Source organism: Salmo salar, chromosome 12 (assembly GCF_965601325.2).
Source record: "Salmo salar chromosome 12, fSalSal1, whole genome shotgun sequence".
Taxonomy (NCBI): domain Eukaryota; kingdom Metazoa; phylum Chordata; class Actinopteri; order Salmoniformes; family Salmonidae; genus Salmo; species Salmo salar.
The window spans coordinates 41,687,218-41,700,333 of record NC_138302.1 but is presented as its reverse complement, the minus strand read 5'-3'; the positions used below and the strand labels follow the sequence as shown (position 1 = coordinate 41,700,333).

Sequence of the window (13,116 nt, the reverse complement as noted above, 5' to 3'; positions counted from 1 at the left end):
ATATGCAACGCAGGACACATTAGATAAACTAGTAATAACTACACATGGTTGATGATAACTATTGATTATGTTAAGATTGATAGTTTTTTTTATAAGATAAGTTTAATGCTAGCTAGCAACTTACCTTGGCTTCTTGTTGCCCTCGTGTAACAGGTAGTCAGCCTGCCACGCAGGCTCCTCGTGGAGTGCAATGTAAGGCAGGTGGTTAGAGCGTTGGACTAGTAACCGGAAGGTTGCAAAAACGAATCCCCGAGGTGACATTGTAAAAATCTGTTGTTCTGCCCCTGAAAAAGGCAGTTAACCCCCGTTCCTAGGCCGTCATTGAAAATAAGAATGTGTTATTAATCTGACTTGCCTAGTTAAATAAAGGTGTAAAAAAACACAAATAATCGGCAAATCGGTGGCCAAAAATACAGATTACCGATTGTTATGAAAACTTGAAATCGGCCCGAATTAATCGGCAATTCCGATTAATCGGTCGACCTCTAGTATTTTGCACGTGACATCAAATTTGGTTTGATTGGTAATTTAACCTATTTCTAGTGCATTTGATATTACCTATATGGTGCAAAATTGCTGGGAACGTGGCTGGCAAGTGAGCTGCGTCACATATGCCTAAAATAACATTGTGTGACTGTGTTTGGGTTTGGGACCAGTTCTTGCGGTAGCAGGTGGGAGTCGGACAGAAAGCCAGCGGGTGCGGTATGAAAAGCTGCGGGTGCAGGTAGAAGCGGGATGAAGAAATCGGTCCGGCGCAGACCTCTACTGTGCATCATGACAGTGACACCTGTAAAGTTAGAGCTGTTTATTACCATGTCAGTGTGAAAAGTGGGGAATTAGCTATGGAAACTGACAGATCAATAACCTTACATTGCCATACTGAGTAATAAAAACTCACATTGCACAGAAAGAACGTCACAATCACTCTTCAATTGTTCGGCCGATGGTTTCATTCAGGGTTAGTGTAATTGAGGCAAAAAGAATAGCTAATGTTTGCCATTTGTTGGCCAGCTCTCTCTAACTGTACATCAACTGGCGAAAGCTACCCAAGTTAATTTACTTCTGTTAAAATGGGACCTAACAAAGGCTACAAAACATGTCCATACAAATAACAGCTGTTAGTAATATTTAGCCACTTCATATCGCTATCTATCTGACAGATAGCTAGAGGCTTGAGCTGACCCGGCTGTGGTAGCTACTGTAGCCAATTTATTTACCTCAGTCGAGAAGGGATGAAACATTAGCTAACGTTACACGTCGGTAATAGCTCAGCACTGTGAATAAACAGGCGGTTTTTTTTCTGTTAAGTTAAACAGAAGTTACCTTGCCAGCCACAATCAACTGAAGAGTAGCCAGTTTCTGCTCTTTTTGCATGACCCGTCCCCAGTGAAAGTTGCGCCCCTGCAATCAATGCATCAACAGGAAAAAGCTACCCAAGTTCATTTACTTCTGTTGAAATGGTGGGTGAATACTCTCAAATTAAAGCTGACAGTCTACACTAATCTCATAATGGCTCCCCAGTGGCGCAGCGGGCCACTACAGACCCTGGTTCGATCCCGGGCTGTATCACAACCAGCCGTGAACGGGAGTCTCATAGGGCGGCACATATTTGGCCAAGCGTCGTCCGAGTTAGTAGAGGGTTTGGCCGGGGTAGGCCGTTATTGTAAAATAAGAATTTGTTCTTAACTGACTCGCCTAGTTAAATAAAATCGTTTCAAATCTAAAGTGCTGGAGTACAGAGACAAAAATAGTCACTTTCCAAATACTTTTGGACCTCGCCGTATATACTCAAATGGCCTATTGTTTGTTGATGTTTTCTGTTTCTCTATACAGTTGGACCGCACAGAGAAGGTAGAAAACTGCCAGGACCCCGAGTTCTCCAAGAAGCTGCTCCTGGACTACCACTTTGAGAAGGTGCAGAAGTTGAAGCTGGGTGTCTATGACATAGACAACAGGTCTGTCGATCTGAAGGATGATGACTTCCTGGGGGGGGTTGAGTGCACACTGGGACAGGTGAGGATCTAAGAATGTGTGGACCAATTTGTCCGCATCCTTATTATACATTGTGTACATATTTTTTTTCCTTAAGTGTAAACTTAACCCAATGTTATAGAATTTCTATACGAATGATGGTGTGCCTCCAACAACCAACCATTTTTCAGATTGTGTCCAGCAAGACATTTACCAGACCTCTACAACTGAAGAAGGGGAAGCCTGCAGGCAAAGGCACCATTACAGTAAGTATTTAACTGGCTGTGTAAATGGTGTGATAACAAAGATAAGGCTAATGCAAACATTGTCTTGAGATGATGAAATTAGAGAATGAATTTGCCTTAAATTGTGTGTTTTTTATAGATTACTGCTGAGGAGATAAAGGATAACAGGGCCATAGTGCTGGAGGTGGAGGCTAAAGGCCTGGATAAGAAGGTACAATAGAGGCACTTCTCAGTGCAGTCTTTTCAAATGGAAAGTGGCCTACTTTTAATAAACAGTTCTGAATTCTCTCCCGCCCATTACTTATTCCCCAGTGCTCATGGTTGTCTCTATTGCAGGACTTGTTTGGGAAATCTGATCCATTCCTAGAATTCTTTAAGCAAGGAGATGATGGCAAGTGGCAGCTGGTTCACAGAACAGAGGTACTTATCACCATATTTGTTTGGGATAGCTGCAACCCAATATGTCGAACAGAGACTGGGTATGTCAAAAAGAAAGTAGGCTTATTGAAAGCGCACATGTAATTGGTTTCTGTCAGTTCTTGCCAGCGAGTGCAGAGATTCGGGCAGACACGGCTGTAGAGAGGAAGGCTCATCGAAGTTGGTGAAACTCAGAATGAACGTCGTAAAATCACTCATACATTGGTAAAACATTGCATGTATCTTAACATCTTAATGTGTTGTGAACATTTGACATCTATCGCGTTTAATTGCTACCGAGGGCAAGGTAAAATATTAAACTTGTCGATGTCCAGTTTCTAAACACCAATAGCAAGCTTGCTCAAGGGCTGACTTAAGAGTTTGCCTGCCCGCCAGCTACAAGTTTGATGATGAGCTGGTGACAACCAATTTACAAAGTGAGCGGGCAGAAATGGCTTACAGCAGGATTTTTCAATTCCGCTCCTGGAGGGCCGAAACACTTTTTTCTTTTTTCTACCTGATCGTTAATTGCACTCAACTGGTGTCCCAGGTCTGAATCAGTCCCTTATTAGAAGGAGTGGATGAAAACCCAGTAAGTATTTTGGCCCTCCCGGACTGTCATTGAACACCCCTGGCCTACCTTCATACCAGTCTGATACCAGAACATTATATCAGCAATGTCAAATTGGGATACACTGGTTGCAGATCTTCATGTTGTCACAATTGCTTTTTTGTTGTTTTTTTGCGCTGTGTATGGGAACTCAACTGCTTTAGTAGTCATGCATTTCCTCAAGGAAAATGACTACGAGACTTAATACTCATCGGGTGTTCATGACACAGAATACTGGTAATAAATTGTCATGTTTTGCTTTCATAAAAAGCCTAAAATTTGCCCGGATGGCAACCAATTTTTCAACCCTTGTATTGATCAGCCTGTTGCGCGTGTGTGTGTGTGTGTGTGTGTTCCCAAACAAGGACCAGTTGCGCTCTGAGGCGGCTGATGTTGGTGGGATTTGAAGGATGATGGAGGCAACAGGGGAAAGAGTTTCAGATCCACAAAGTTCATTCCACCAGGTGGCTGATGAGATATGTTGGCACGACTGCCATATTGCATCTCCATCCCAAAGCCCTTGCTTGGAAGTGTACTTCGCCAGACTGCCAAGAACCTTGCCCTCATCCAGGCCAAGGTGGCGAGACACGGTAGTGATAACACCATGGGCCTCGTTAATCTCTGCACCAGACAGGATGCTCTAGTCAGCATACTTGGGGTCCAACATGTACGCTGCCGCGTGTATGGGCTTCAGGCAGAAGTGTTCCCGCTTTTTGATGTATTTCATAACTGCAGTTTCCTCTGCTTGGAGCAACAGTGAAGTGGGCAGGGCAGTACGGATTTCTTCTCTTACATCTGCAAGCAGAGTCTGAACATCAGACAGGATGGCATTGTCTCCCTCAAGCCTTGCAATGGCTACTGCTGTAGGTTTCGGGCTGCTTACCACTCTCCCAAAATACATAATCCAGGAGGATCCTCCTGATGGGGCTGTCCATATCGGCAGACTGTGATATGGCCATTTCTTGGAGAGACTCCTTCACCTCCAGGAGACTGTCAAACATGATGACAACACCACCCCAACGGGTGTTGCTAGGCAGCTTCAATGTGGTGCTCTTATTCTTCTCACTTTGCTTGGTGAGGTAGTTTGCTGCTATAACTTGATGACCCTTCACATACCTAACCATTTCCTTGGCTCTCTTGTAGAGTGTAACCACTGTTTTCAGTGCCATGATGTCCTTGAGGAGCAGATTCAATGCATGAGCAGCACAGCCGATGGGTGTGATGTGAGGGCAGGACTCCTCCACTTTAGACCAAGCAGCTTCATGTTTACATTATTCTGTCACCAGTGCAAATACCTTCTGTGGTCATTGACTGCCTTCAGGTCATCTGCAATGTAGAGACTAGTGTGTCTGTCCCGTGTCTGTGCTCTTGTAGAATACTGGTTGAGGGGTGGAGTTGATGTAGTGCATTATTCCTTGCCCACGAACATTCAACCAGCCATCAGAGATGATTGCAATACAGTCTGCTTTCTCTATGATTTGCTTGACCTTCACTTGAACTCTGTTGAACTCTGCATCCAGCAAATTAGTAGATAAAGCATGTCTGGTTGGAGGGGTGTATGCTGGGCGAAGAACATTCAGAAATCTCTTCCAATACTCATTGCCTGTGAGCATCAAAGGTGAACCAGTTGCATACACAGCTTGAGCAAGACATTCATCAGCCTTTCACTGACTACGTTCCTCCATTGAGTAAAAAAAAACGTAGAATTATTTTGTCAGAGGTTGCTTGTGAGCACCGAGGGAACTTTATGCACTTGGCCAGATGATTCTGCATCTTTGTTGCATTCTTCACATATGATTTGGCACATTATTTTCAAATGTACACAGCTTTTCATTCTACTTTAGCTGCAGTGAAATGTCTCCACATCAGATAGTGCCCGTGGCATTTTTCTGTAAAGATTAGAAAACAATGAGGTAAAAAAATAAAAAAAATAATACAATTCCATGTACAGCCCCAACAGGTTAAGTTAGAAATGATTTAAACACTTTTCTGTAGGCTACTCTTTACTAGTTAACAAAATTCATGTATGTCATGTAAAATATATACACCCCTCCCAGTATTGTAATCAAAACATACCAGAAAGCATGTAGTCCTTGGCTCAGACAGTGTAGTGTGGGCTTAAAGCATCTCATTAGTGTGCAAGATCTTGAGAATCAGCTGCACATGTGATGGAAGATTGCACTGTGCATGCAGAGGGTTGCAATTCCATTGAATTGTGGGTAGTTTAACCAAAATATGCCACAAGACCTAGAATTGCCTTATGTGTATCACACCAAAAAGGTTCACTGTTAACCTCTTACATCTAGACGTTCCGCTAGCGGAACACCTGCTCCAATATCCAATGATAGGCGTGGCGCGAATTACAAATTCCTCAAAAATACAAAAACTAAAATTTTCCAAACATATGACTATTTCACATCATTTTAAAGACAAGACTCTCCTTTATCTAACCACACTGTCCGATTTCAAAAAGGCTTTACAGCGAAAGCAAAACATTAGATTATGTCAGCAGAGTACCAAGCCAGAAATAATCAGACACCCATTTTTCAAGCTAGCATATAATGTCACAAAAACCCAGAAGACAGCTAAATGCAGCACTAACCTTTGATGATCTTCATCAGATGACACACCTAGGACATTATGTTATACAATACATGCATGTTTTGTTCAATCAAGTTCATATTTATATAAAAAAAACAGCTTTTTACATTAGCATGTGACGTTCAGAACTAGCATACCCCCCGCAAACTTCCGGGGAATTTGCTAACAATTTACTAAATTACTCACGATAAACGTTCACAAAAAGCATAACAATTATTTTAAGAATTATAGATACAGAACTCCTCTATGCACTCGATATGTCCGATTTTAAAATAGCTTTTTGGTGAAAGCACATTTTGCAATATTCTAAGTACATAGCCCAGCCATCACGGGCTAGCTATTTAGACGCAAGTTTAGCACTCACCAATATCAGATTTACTATTATAAAAGTTATTACCTTTTGTTGTCTTCGTCAGAATGCACTCCCAGGACTGCTACTTCAATAACAAATGTTGGTTTGGTCCCAAATAATCCATTGTTATATCCGAATAGCGGCGTTTTGTTCGTGCGTCCCAGACACTATCCGAAATGGTAAATCAGGGTCGCGCGCATGGCGCAATTCGTGACAAAAAAATTCTAAATATTCCATTACCGTACTTCGAAGCATGTCAACCGCTGTTTAAAATCAATTTTTATGCAATTTATCTTGTAAAAAAGCGATAATATTCCGACCGGGAATCTCCTTTTCGGCAAACAGAGGAAAAATCACAAAGGCGGGGGCGGCCAGGGCACGCGCCTAAGCCCACAGTCCATTGATCGGCCACTTGAGAAAGGCGATAATGTGTTTCAGCCTGGGGCTGGGATGACGACATTCAGGTTTTTCCCGGGCTCTGAGCGCCCATGGAAGACGTAGGAAGTGTCACGTTAGAGCAGAGATCCTTTGTAAAAGATAGAGATGGCAAAGAAGTTCAAGAAATGGTCAGACAGGCCACTTCCTGTAAAGGAATCTCTCAGGTTTTGACCTGCCATTTGAGTTCTGTTATACTCACAGACACCATTCAAACAGTTTTAGAAACTTTGGAGTGTTTTCTATCCAAAGCCAATAATTATATGCATATTCTAGTTACTGGGTAGGAGTAGTAACCAGATTAAATCGGGTACGTTTTTTATCCAGCCGTGAAAATACTGCCCCCTAGCCATAACAGGTTAAGCTACCTTTTTTTGACTAATTTAAGCAACATTTCCGGAAAGTTCCCGATGCTTTGCAACCCAAGTCTCTCTTATCCAATGTAAAAAATGTTATGAAAATACAATTAAACATTTTGTTACATAAGACCAATTTGAGCCGGTCGGTCACATTTGAACTTTTTTTATTTAACATTCTTTTTGTATTTATTTTGTTAGGTTGTCAAGAATAATCTGAGTCCGTCATGGAAGAAATTCACTGTGGCTCTGCAAACATTCTGCAACTGTGACATGAGCAAACCAATCAAGGTATTAATAGCTAAAAGACCATGGCATTTGGCAGACCTGCACTAGCATGTAGAGAACTTTCAGAGCTTATGGTGTCCTATAGAACCTGTTGAATTAGATATTATGACTACAAAAAAGTTGTTTTGTCTTGATATAACCTACAGCCCTATTGTTATGGTATCTCTGACCTACTGTAGCCCCAGGGCTTACCTGTGTGTCTGTTACTGGCAGGTCACTTGTTACGATAAGGACGAAGACACCAGTTCAGATATGATAGGCGAGTTTACTTGCACTACCCGCCAGCTTTTGGATGCTAAAGACCGTGCGGTGAGCCAAAGAGAACCTCTCTGTCCTTTTGTCTCTCTTAAACTCCCTCTCTCCTGTACCCCATCCCCAGGTCCACTGCTCTGATTATGATAGTGATGGCTCGCATGACCTTATCGGTGTTTTCCAAACTAATGTGTCTGAGCTGCAGAAAGCTGCCCATGGTTCGCCGGTGAGACCATGTATTTTTCTTCTAGCACTTTTACTTTTTGCTTACCTTACTATTAAGCTTCTGTCTCTCTATTGGTCCCACTTGACATGAAATTGTAAAGATACCATGTTGCATGAATTTAAAGTTGTTTTGTGTAATTAATTGTATCCCACTACACAGTAACTTCACTAATTATTCATTATATATATATTTTTTGCCAGTTTCTGAGTACAATTGAATCATTGTTCTGTGCCTTTACAGTATAGATACCATATGCATTATATATTAATTACATGTGTAAGAGCTGAGCAGCTTAATGTAAAGTGTTTCTGCCTCATGTATCTAGTCATGGTGATGGTAGTTTTGTATTTGAGGAAGTTGTATATATTGCCCATTGTGATCAGGTGGAGTTTGACTGTGTCCATCCAGAGAAGAAGAAGAAGAAGAAGAGTTACAAAAACTCTGGAGTAATCAGTGTCAAGGGCTGCCAGGTAGGTTATAATTATACTGAACAAAAATATAAAACCAACATGCAACAATTTCAACGATTTTACTGAGGTACAGTTCATAAATGGAAGTCAGTCAATTTAAATAAATGAATTAGACCCTAATCTATGGATGTCACATGGGTGGGCCTGGCTCCCAGGTGGGTGGGTCTATGCCCTCCCAGGCCCACCCATGTGAAAACCAACAGATTAGGGCCTAATTTATTTATTTAAATTGACTGATTTCCACCCACTGGGGTGCCAGCCTCAGCCAATCAGACCATCCCGCAGGTGAGGCCAGATGTGGAGGTCCTGGGCTGGTGTGGTTGTACGTGGTCTGCGGTTGTGAGGCCGGTTGGACATACTGCCAAATTCTCTAAAACAACAGGTGGCTTATGATAGAGAAATTAATTCAATTTTCTGACAACGGCTCTGGTGGACATTCCTGTAATCAGCATGCCAACTGCGCGCTCCCTCAACTTGAGACATCTACGGCATTGTCTTGTGACAAAACTGCACATTTTAGTGTCCTTTTATTATCCCCAGCACAAGGTGCACCTGTGTAATGACCATGCTGTTTAATCAGCGTCTTGATATGTCACACCTGTCAGGTGGATGTATTATCTTGGCAAAGGAGAATCTCACTAAAGGGATATAAACATTTGTGCACAAAATATGAGAGAAATATCCTTTTTTTGCATATGGAACATTTCTGGGATCTTTTATTTCAGCTCACGAAACATGGGACCAACACTTTAAATGTTGCATTTATATTTTTGTTCAGTATAATTGCACAGTAGCTTATCATTATCCCTTGGATTTTAACCTATTTTTAAAAGTGAATACTTCTAAAGCAAATTGTAATTTCCCCCTAGATTCAGGCACAGTACACATTCCTGGACTATGTCATGGGAGGTTGCCAAATAAATTTTACGGTAAGTGTAACTGAAGAGCCTGCAATCAGAAGTAAGGGGTTGAAATTAGCTCATGTCCAAAACTCAAGCAATATGTTTGATGGATTGAAAATGTGTGATGTGGTTGTCTCACCTTGCTATCTTAAGAGGAATTCACTAACTAAATCGCTCTGAATAAGAGTGTCTTCTAAATTACTTAAATGTCAAATGTGAACGGCTGAGGGATGGGGCTGGAGAAATGTAACCACTCTCAAAATACACGAGTACAGATTTTGTTTACAATTACAGCAATTACAAACAATTGAGTAAAACAAGCTTATATTTGCATTTCTGATGTGGTACGGCAAATAGACTAAGCTCATGAGGCATTTACAAGTTCTTTAAGACTCAATGGCTAGATCTATAAAATTCCAAAATGTGATGTACCATTCCCGGATTGCTTCTCTAAATGAGTCTTTATTTTAGCTTTTTGTACCAATTGGACCATCACTCATGGTTCCTATATTTTTCTAAGGTGGGCATTGACTTCACTGGATCAAACGGCGACCCTCGCTCTCCACAGTCCCTGCATTACCTGAGTCCTGATGGTCTGAACCAGTACCTGTCGGCCACATGGTCAGTGGGCCTTGTGGTGCAGGACTATGACACGTAAGAAGAACTTTCTGCTCAGTAGAACACCGAAGAGGGAGTAGATTAATAGATGGCTAAATTCAGATTCCCTACCCTTCTCCTCAAAGTGTACACTTGTTCACCCCCCCACGCATTTAAAATAAATTATCTGGTGTAACAAATATGGTGGGTACGCTCTCCAGCCCATGCTGACACCAGTTCAATGCTGTTAAGTTTATGAAAGGAAGAGGGAAGTGCACATTTTGGGGGAGAGGCGACGGGAATCTGAGTACAGCAACTGAGATAAATAAGAGCACATGTCTTGACTTCCTGGTTGGGCAGATTTAGGTCATGGAAATGTTTAGCCCTAAGGATCATTACCAAATTATTATTTCTATAGAGGTGGGGACCTAAATGGACTAACATGGCAGGTTTGGCCTGTTACTCTCTTGTATTGAGGCGTGGACAACATCCCTCCATTGTTTTCATGGTCATTGTGATAATCTACTCAAATCAAGTTTTATGCGCTTCCTCAGTGACAAACTCTTCCCTGCCTTTGGATTTGGAGCTCAAGTTCCCCCAGACTTCAAGGTTAGATAGAAAATAAATAAAAGAATCATGGGTAAATATTTCAGGAAAACACGTTTTATAGGTTTAGGTTTATACTAACTTATAGTTAGTAAATTGTTGTTATTAACCCTGCAGGTATCCCATGAATTTGCACTGAACTTCAACCCAAGTAATCCTTACTGTCAAGGTAAATATTTCCCTTCTGTGAAGTGTGTATGTTAATATAATCCATGTCCATCAGCATGACTATCACCTCATGTTTATTAATCTCACCTGTTTAGATAAAATGAAACCATACTCTGCCTGTTGTTGGCCTAGATGCATAATGACTTATTCATTCATTTATTTGCCATTTTAAACATAAACCTACAACGGCCATACTCAATACGGACCTTACTCAATACGGACCGAACAACACCAAATGTATTTATCTCTCAGTCAACTGAATGCGCAGCTTAGTTCTTAAAACCGTGGTTATGTGTGTAACCTCCACTATCAAATTGTATTTGTCACATGCGCTGAATACAACAGGTGTAGACCTTACTGTGAAATGCTTGCTTACATGCCCTTAACCAACAATGCAGTTTTAAGAAAAATACCTAAAAAAAGAAAACAAATGGTTAAAGAGCAGCAGTAAAATAACAATAGCGAGGCTATGTACAGGGGGTACCGGTACAGAGTCAATGTGCGGGGGCACCAGTTAGTCGAGGTAATATGTACATGTAGGTAGAGTTGTTATTAAAGCGACTATGCATAGATGATAAACAAAGTAGCAGCGGGGGGCACAATGCAAATAGTCTGGGTAGCCATTTGATTAGATGTTCAGGAGTCTCATGGCTTGGGGGTAGAAGCTGTTTAGAAGCCTCTTGGACCTAGACTTGGCGCTCCGGTGCCGCTTGCCATGCGTTAGCAGAGAGAACAGTCTATGACTAGGGTGGCTGGAGTCTTTGACAATTCTTAGGGCCTTCCTCTGACACTGCCTGGTATAGAGGTCCTGGATGGTAGGAAGCTTGGCCCCAGTGATGTACTGGGCCGTACGCACTACCCTCTGTAGTGCCTTGCGGTCGGAGGCCGAGCAGTTGCCATACCAGGCAGTGATGCAACCCGTCAGGATGCTCTCGATGGTGCAGCTGTAGAACCTTTTGAGGATCTGAGGACCCATGTCAAATCTTTTCAGTCTCCTGAGGGGGAATAGGTTTTGTTGTGCCCTCTTCACGACTGTCTTGGTGTGCTTGGACCATGTTAGTTTGTTGGTGATGTGGACACAAGGAACTCTCAACCTGCTCCATTATAGCCCCGTCGATGAGAATGGGGGCGTGCTCGGTCCTCCTTTTCCTGTAGTCCACAATCATCTCCTTTTGTCTTGATAACGTTGAGGGAGAGGTTGTTTACCTGGCACCACACGGCTAGGTCTCTGACCTCCCTATAGGCTGTCTCGTCGTTGTCGGTGATCAGGCCTACCACTGTTGTGTCATCTGCAAATATAATGATGGTGTTGGAGTCTTGCCTGGCCATGCAGTCATGAGTGAACAGGGAGTACAGCAGGGGACTGAGCACGCACCCCTGAAGGGCCCCCGTGTTGAGGATCAGTGTGGCAGATGTGTTGTTACCTACCCTTGCCACCTGGGGGCGGCCCGTCAGGAAGTCCAGGATCCAGGTGCAGAGGGAGGTGTTTAGTCCCAGGGTCCTTGGCTTATTGATGAGCTTTCAGGGCACTATGGTATTGAACTCTGAGCTGTAGTCAATGAATACCATTCTCACATAGGTGTTCCTTTTGACCAGGTGTGACAGGCCAGTGTGGAGTGCAATAGAGATTGCATCATCTGTAGATCTGTTTGGGCGCTATGCAAATTGGAGTGGGTCTAGGGTTTTTGGGATAATGGTGTTAAATGTGAGCCATGTCCAGCCTTTCAAAGCACTTCATGGCTACAGACGTGAGTGCTACGGGTCGGTAGTCATTTAGGCAGGTTCTTGGGCACAGGGACTATGGTGGTCTGCTTGAAAAATTTTGGTATTACAGACTCAGTCAGGGACAGGTTGAAATGTAAGTGAAGACACTTGCCAGTTGGTCAGCGCATGCTCGGAGTACACGTCCTGGTAATGCATCTGGCCCTGCGGCCTTGTGAATGTTGACCTGTTTAAAGGTCTTACTCACATCGGCTGCAGAGAGCGTGATCACAGTTTTCCGGAACAGCTGATGCTCTCATGCATGTTTCAGTGTTACTTTCCTTGAAGCGAGCATAGAAGTAATTTAGCTCCTGCGAATGACAGGGATGAGGGCCTGTTTGGGTGTTTGCAGTAAATCCCCCGTCAAACAAAAATTATTCGTCCAGTTCAAGGCAAGTAATCGCTGTTCTGATGTCCAGAATCTCTTTTCGGGCATAAGAGACGGTAGCAGCAGTATTATGTACAAATTAGTCTTCTGTTTCCATCTACGACACTCATAAGCTTTGCAGGACTCGTTATAAGGGAGTGTGACGCATCCAGAGAATGACTGTGGAATATGAATTGATTCTCCACAGAAGATAATACACAAAGATTGTTTTATGATCATCCCTGATGTTTGCCTAAACTTTCCAATACCTTTTCTAATGCATTTCAATCACTTCAAAGCATATTGACTGCCACTGTTAAAGCAATAGTTGTCAGTAGACCACAAGTGACAGCATCCACAATAATTAGTTGATTACTTTTGCCACTGCCCTAATGAGTTAGCATTATTAGCATTGTCCAAAAATGAATGTAATCCATGGTTGGCAAAGCTGCATTGCAAGCCGAAACTTCCTTAAACTGTTTGGTAGCGTTG

At 42.5% G+C, this 13,116-nt stretch overlaps 1 protein-coding gene across 2 annotated transcripts in view; it reads left to right on the top strand.

Annotated features, from left to right (window-relative positions):
- The window catches only part of LOC106565032 (copine-3), a 40,120-nt gene that overhangs the window by 15,268 nt on the left and 11,736 nt on the right, over window positions 1–13,116 (top strand). The window contains exons 3-13 of one of the 2 annotated variants that reach the window (XM_014131610.3): window positions 1,834–2,013; window positions 2,163–2,237; window positions 2,356–2,427; window positions 2,553–2,636; window positions 7,189–7,278; window positions 7,655–7,753; window positions 8,137–8,223; window positions 9,093–9,152; window positions 9,646–9,779; window positions 10,277–10,331; window positions 10,446–10,497. In XM_014131610.3, coding sequence (XP_013987085.2) covers window positions 1,834–2,013; window positions 2,163–2,237; window positions 2,356–2,427; window positions 2,553–2,636; window positions 7,189–7,278; window positions 7,655–7,753; window positions 8,137–8,223; window positions 9,093–9,152; window positions 9,646–9,779; window positions 10,277–10,331; window positions 10,446–10,497 — 988 coding nt within the window. Of the gene's footprint in view, window positions 1–1,833; window positions 2,014–2,162; window positions 2,238–2,355; window positions 2,428–2,552; window positions 2,637–7,188; window positions 7,279–7,488; window positions 7,585–7,654; window positions 7,754–8,136; window positions 8,224–9,092; window positions 9,153–9,645; window positions 9,780–10,276; window positions 10,332–10,445; window positions 10,498–13,116 lie in introns of both variants that reach the window. The other variant, XM_014131611.3, reaches the window with a different exon arrangement.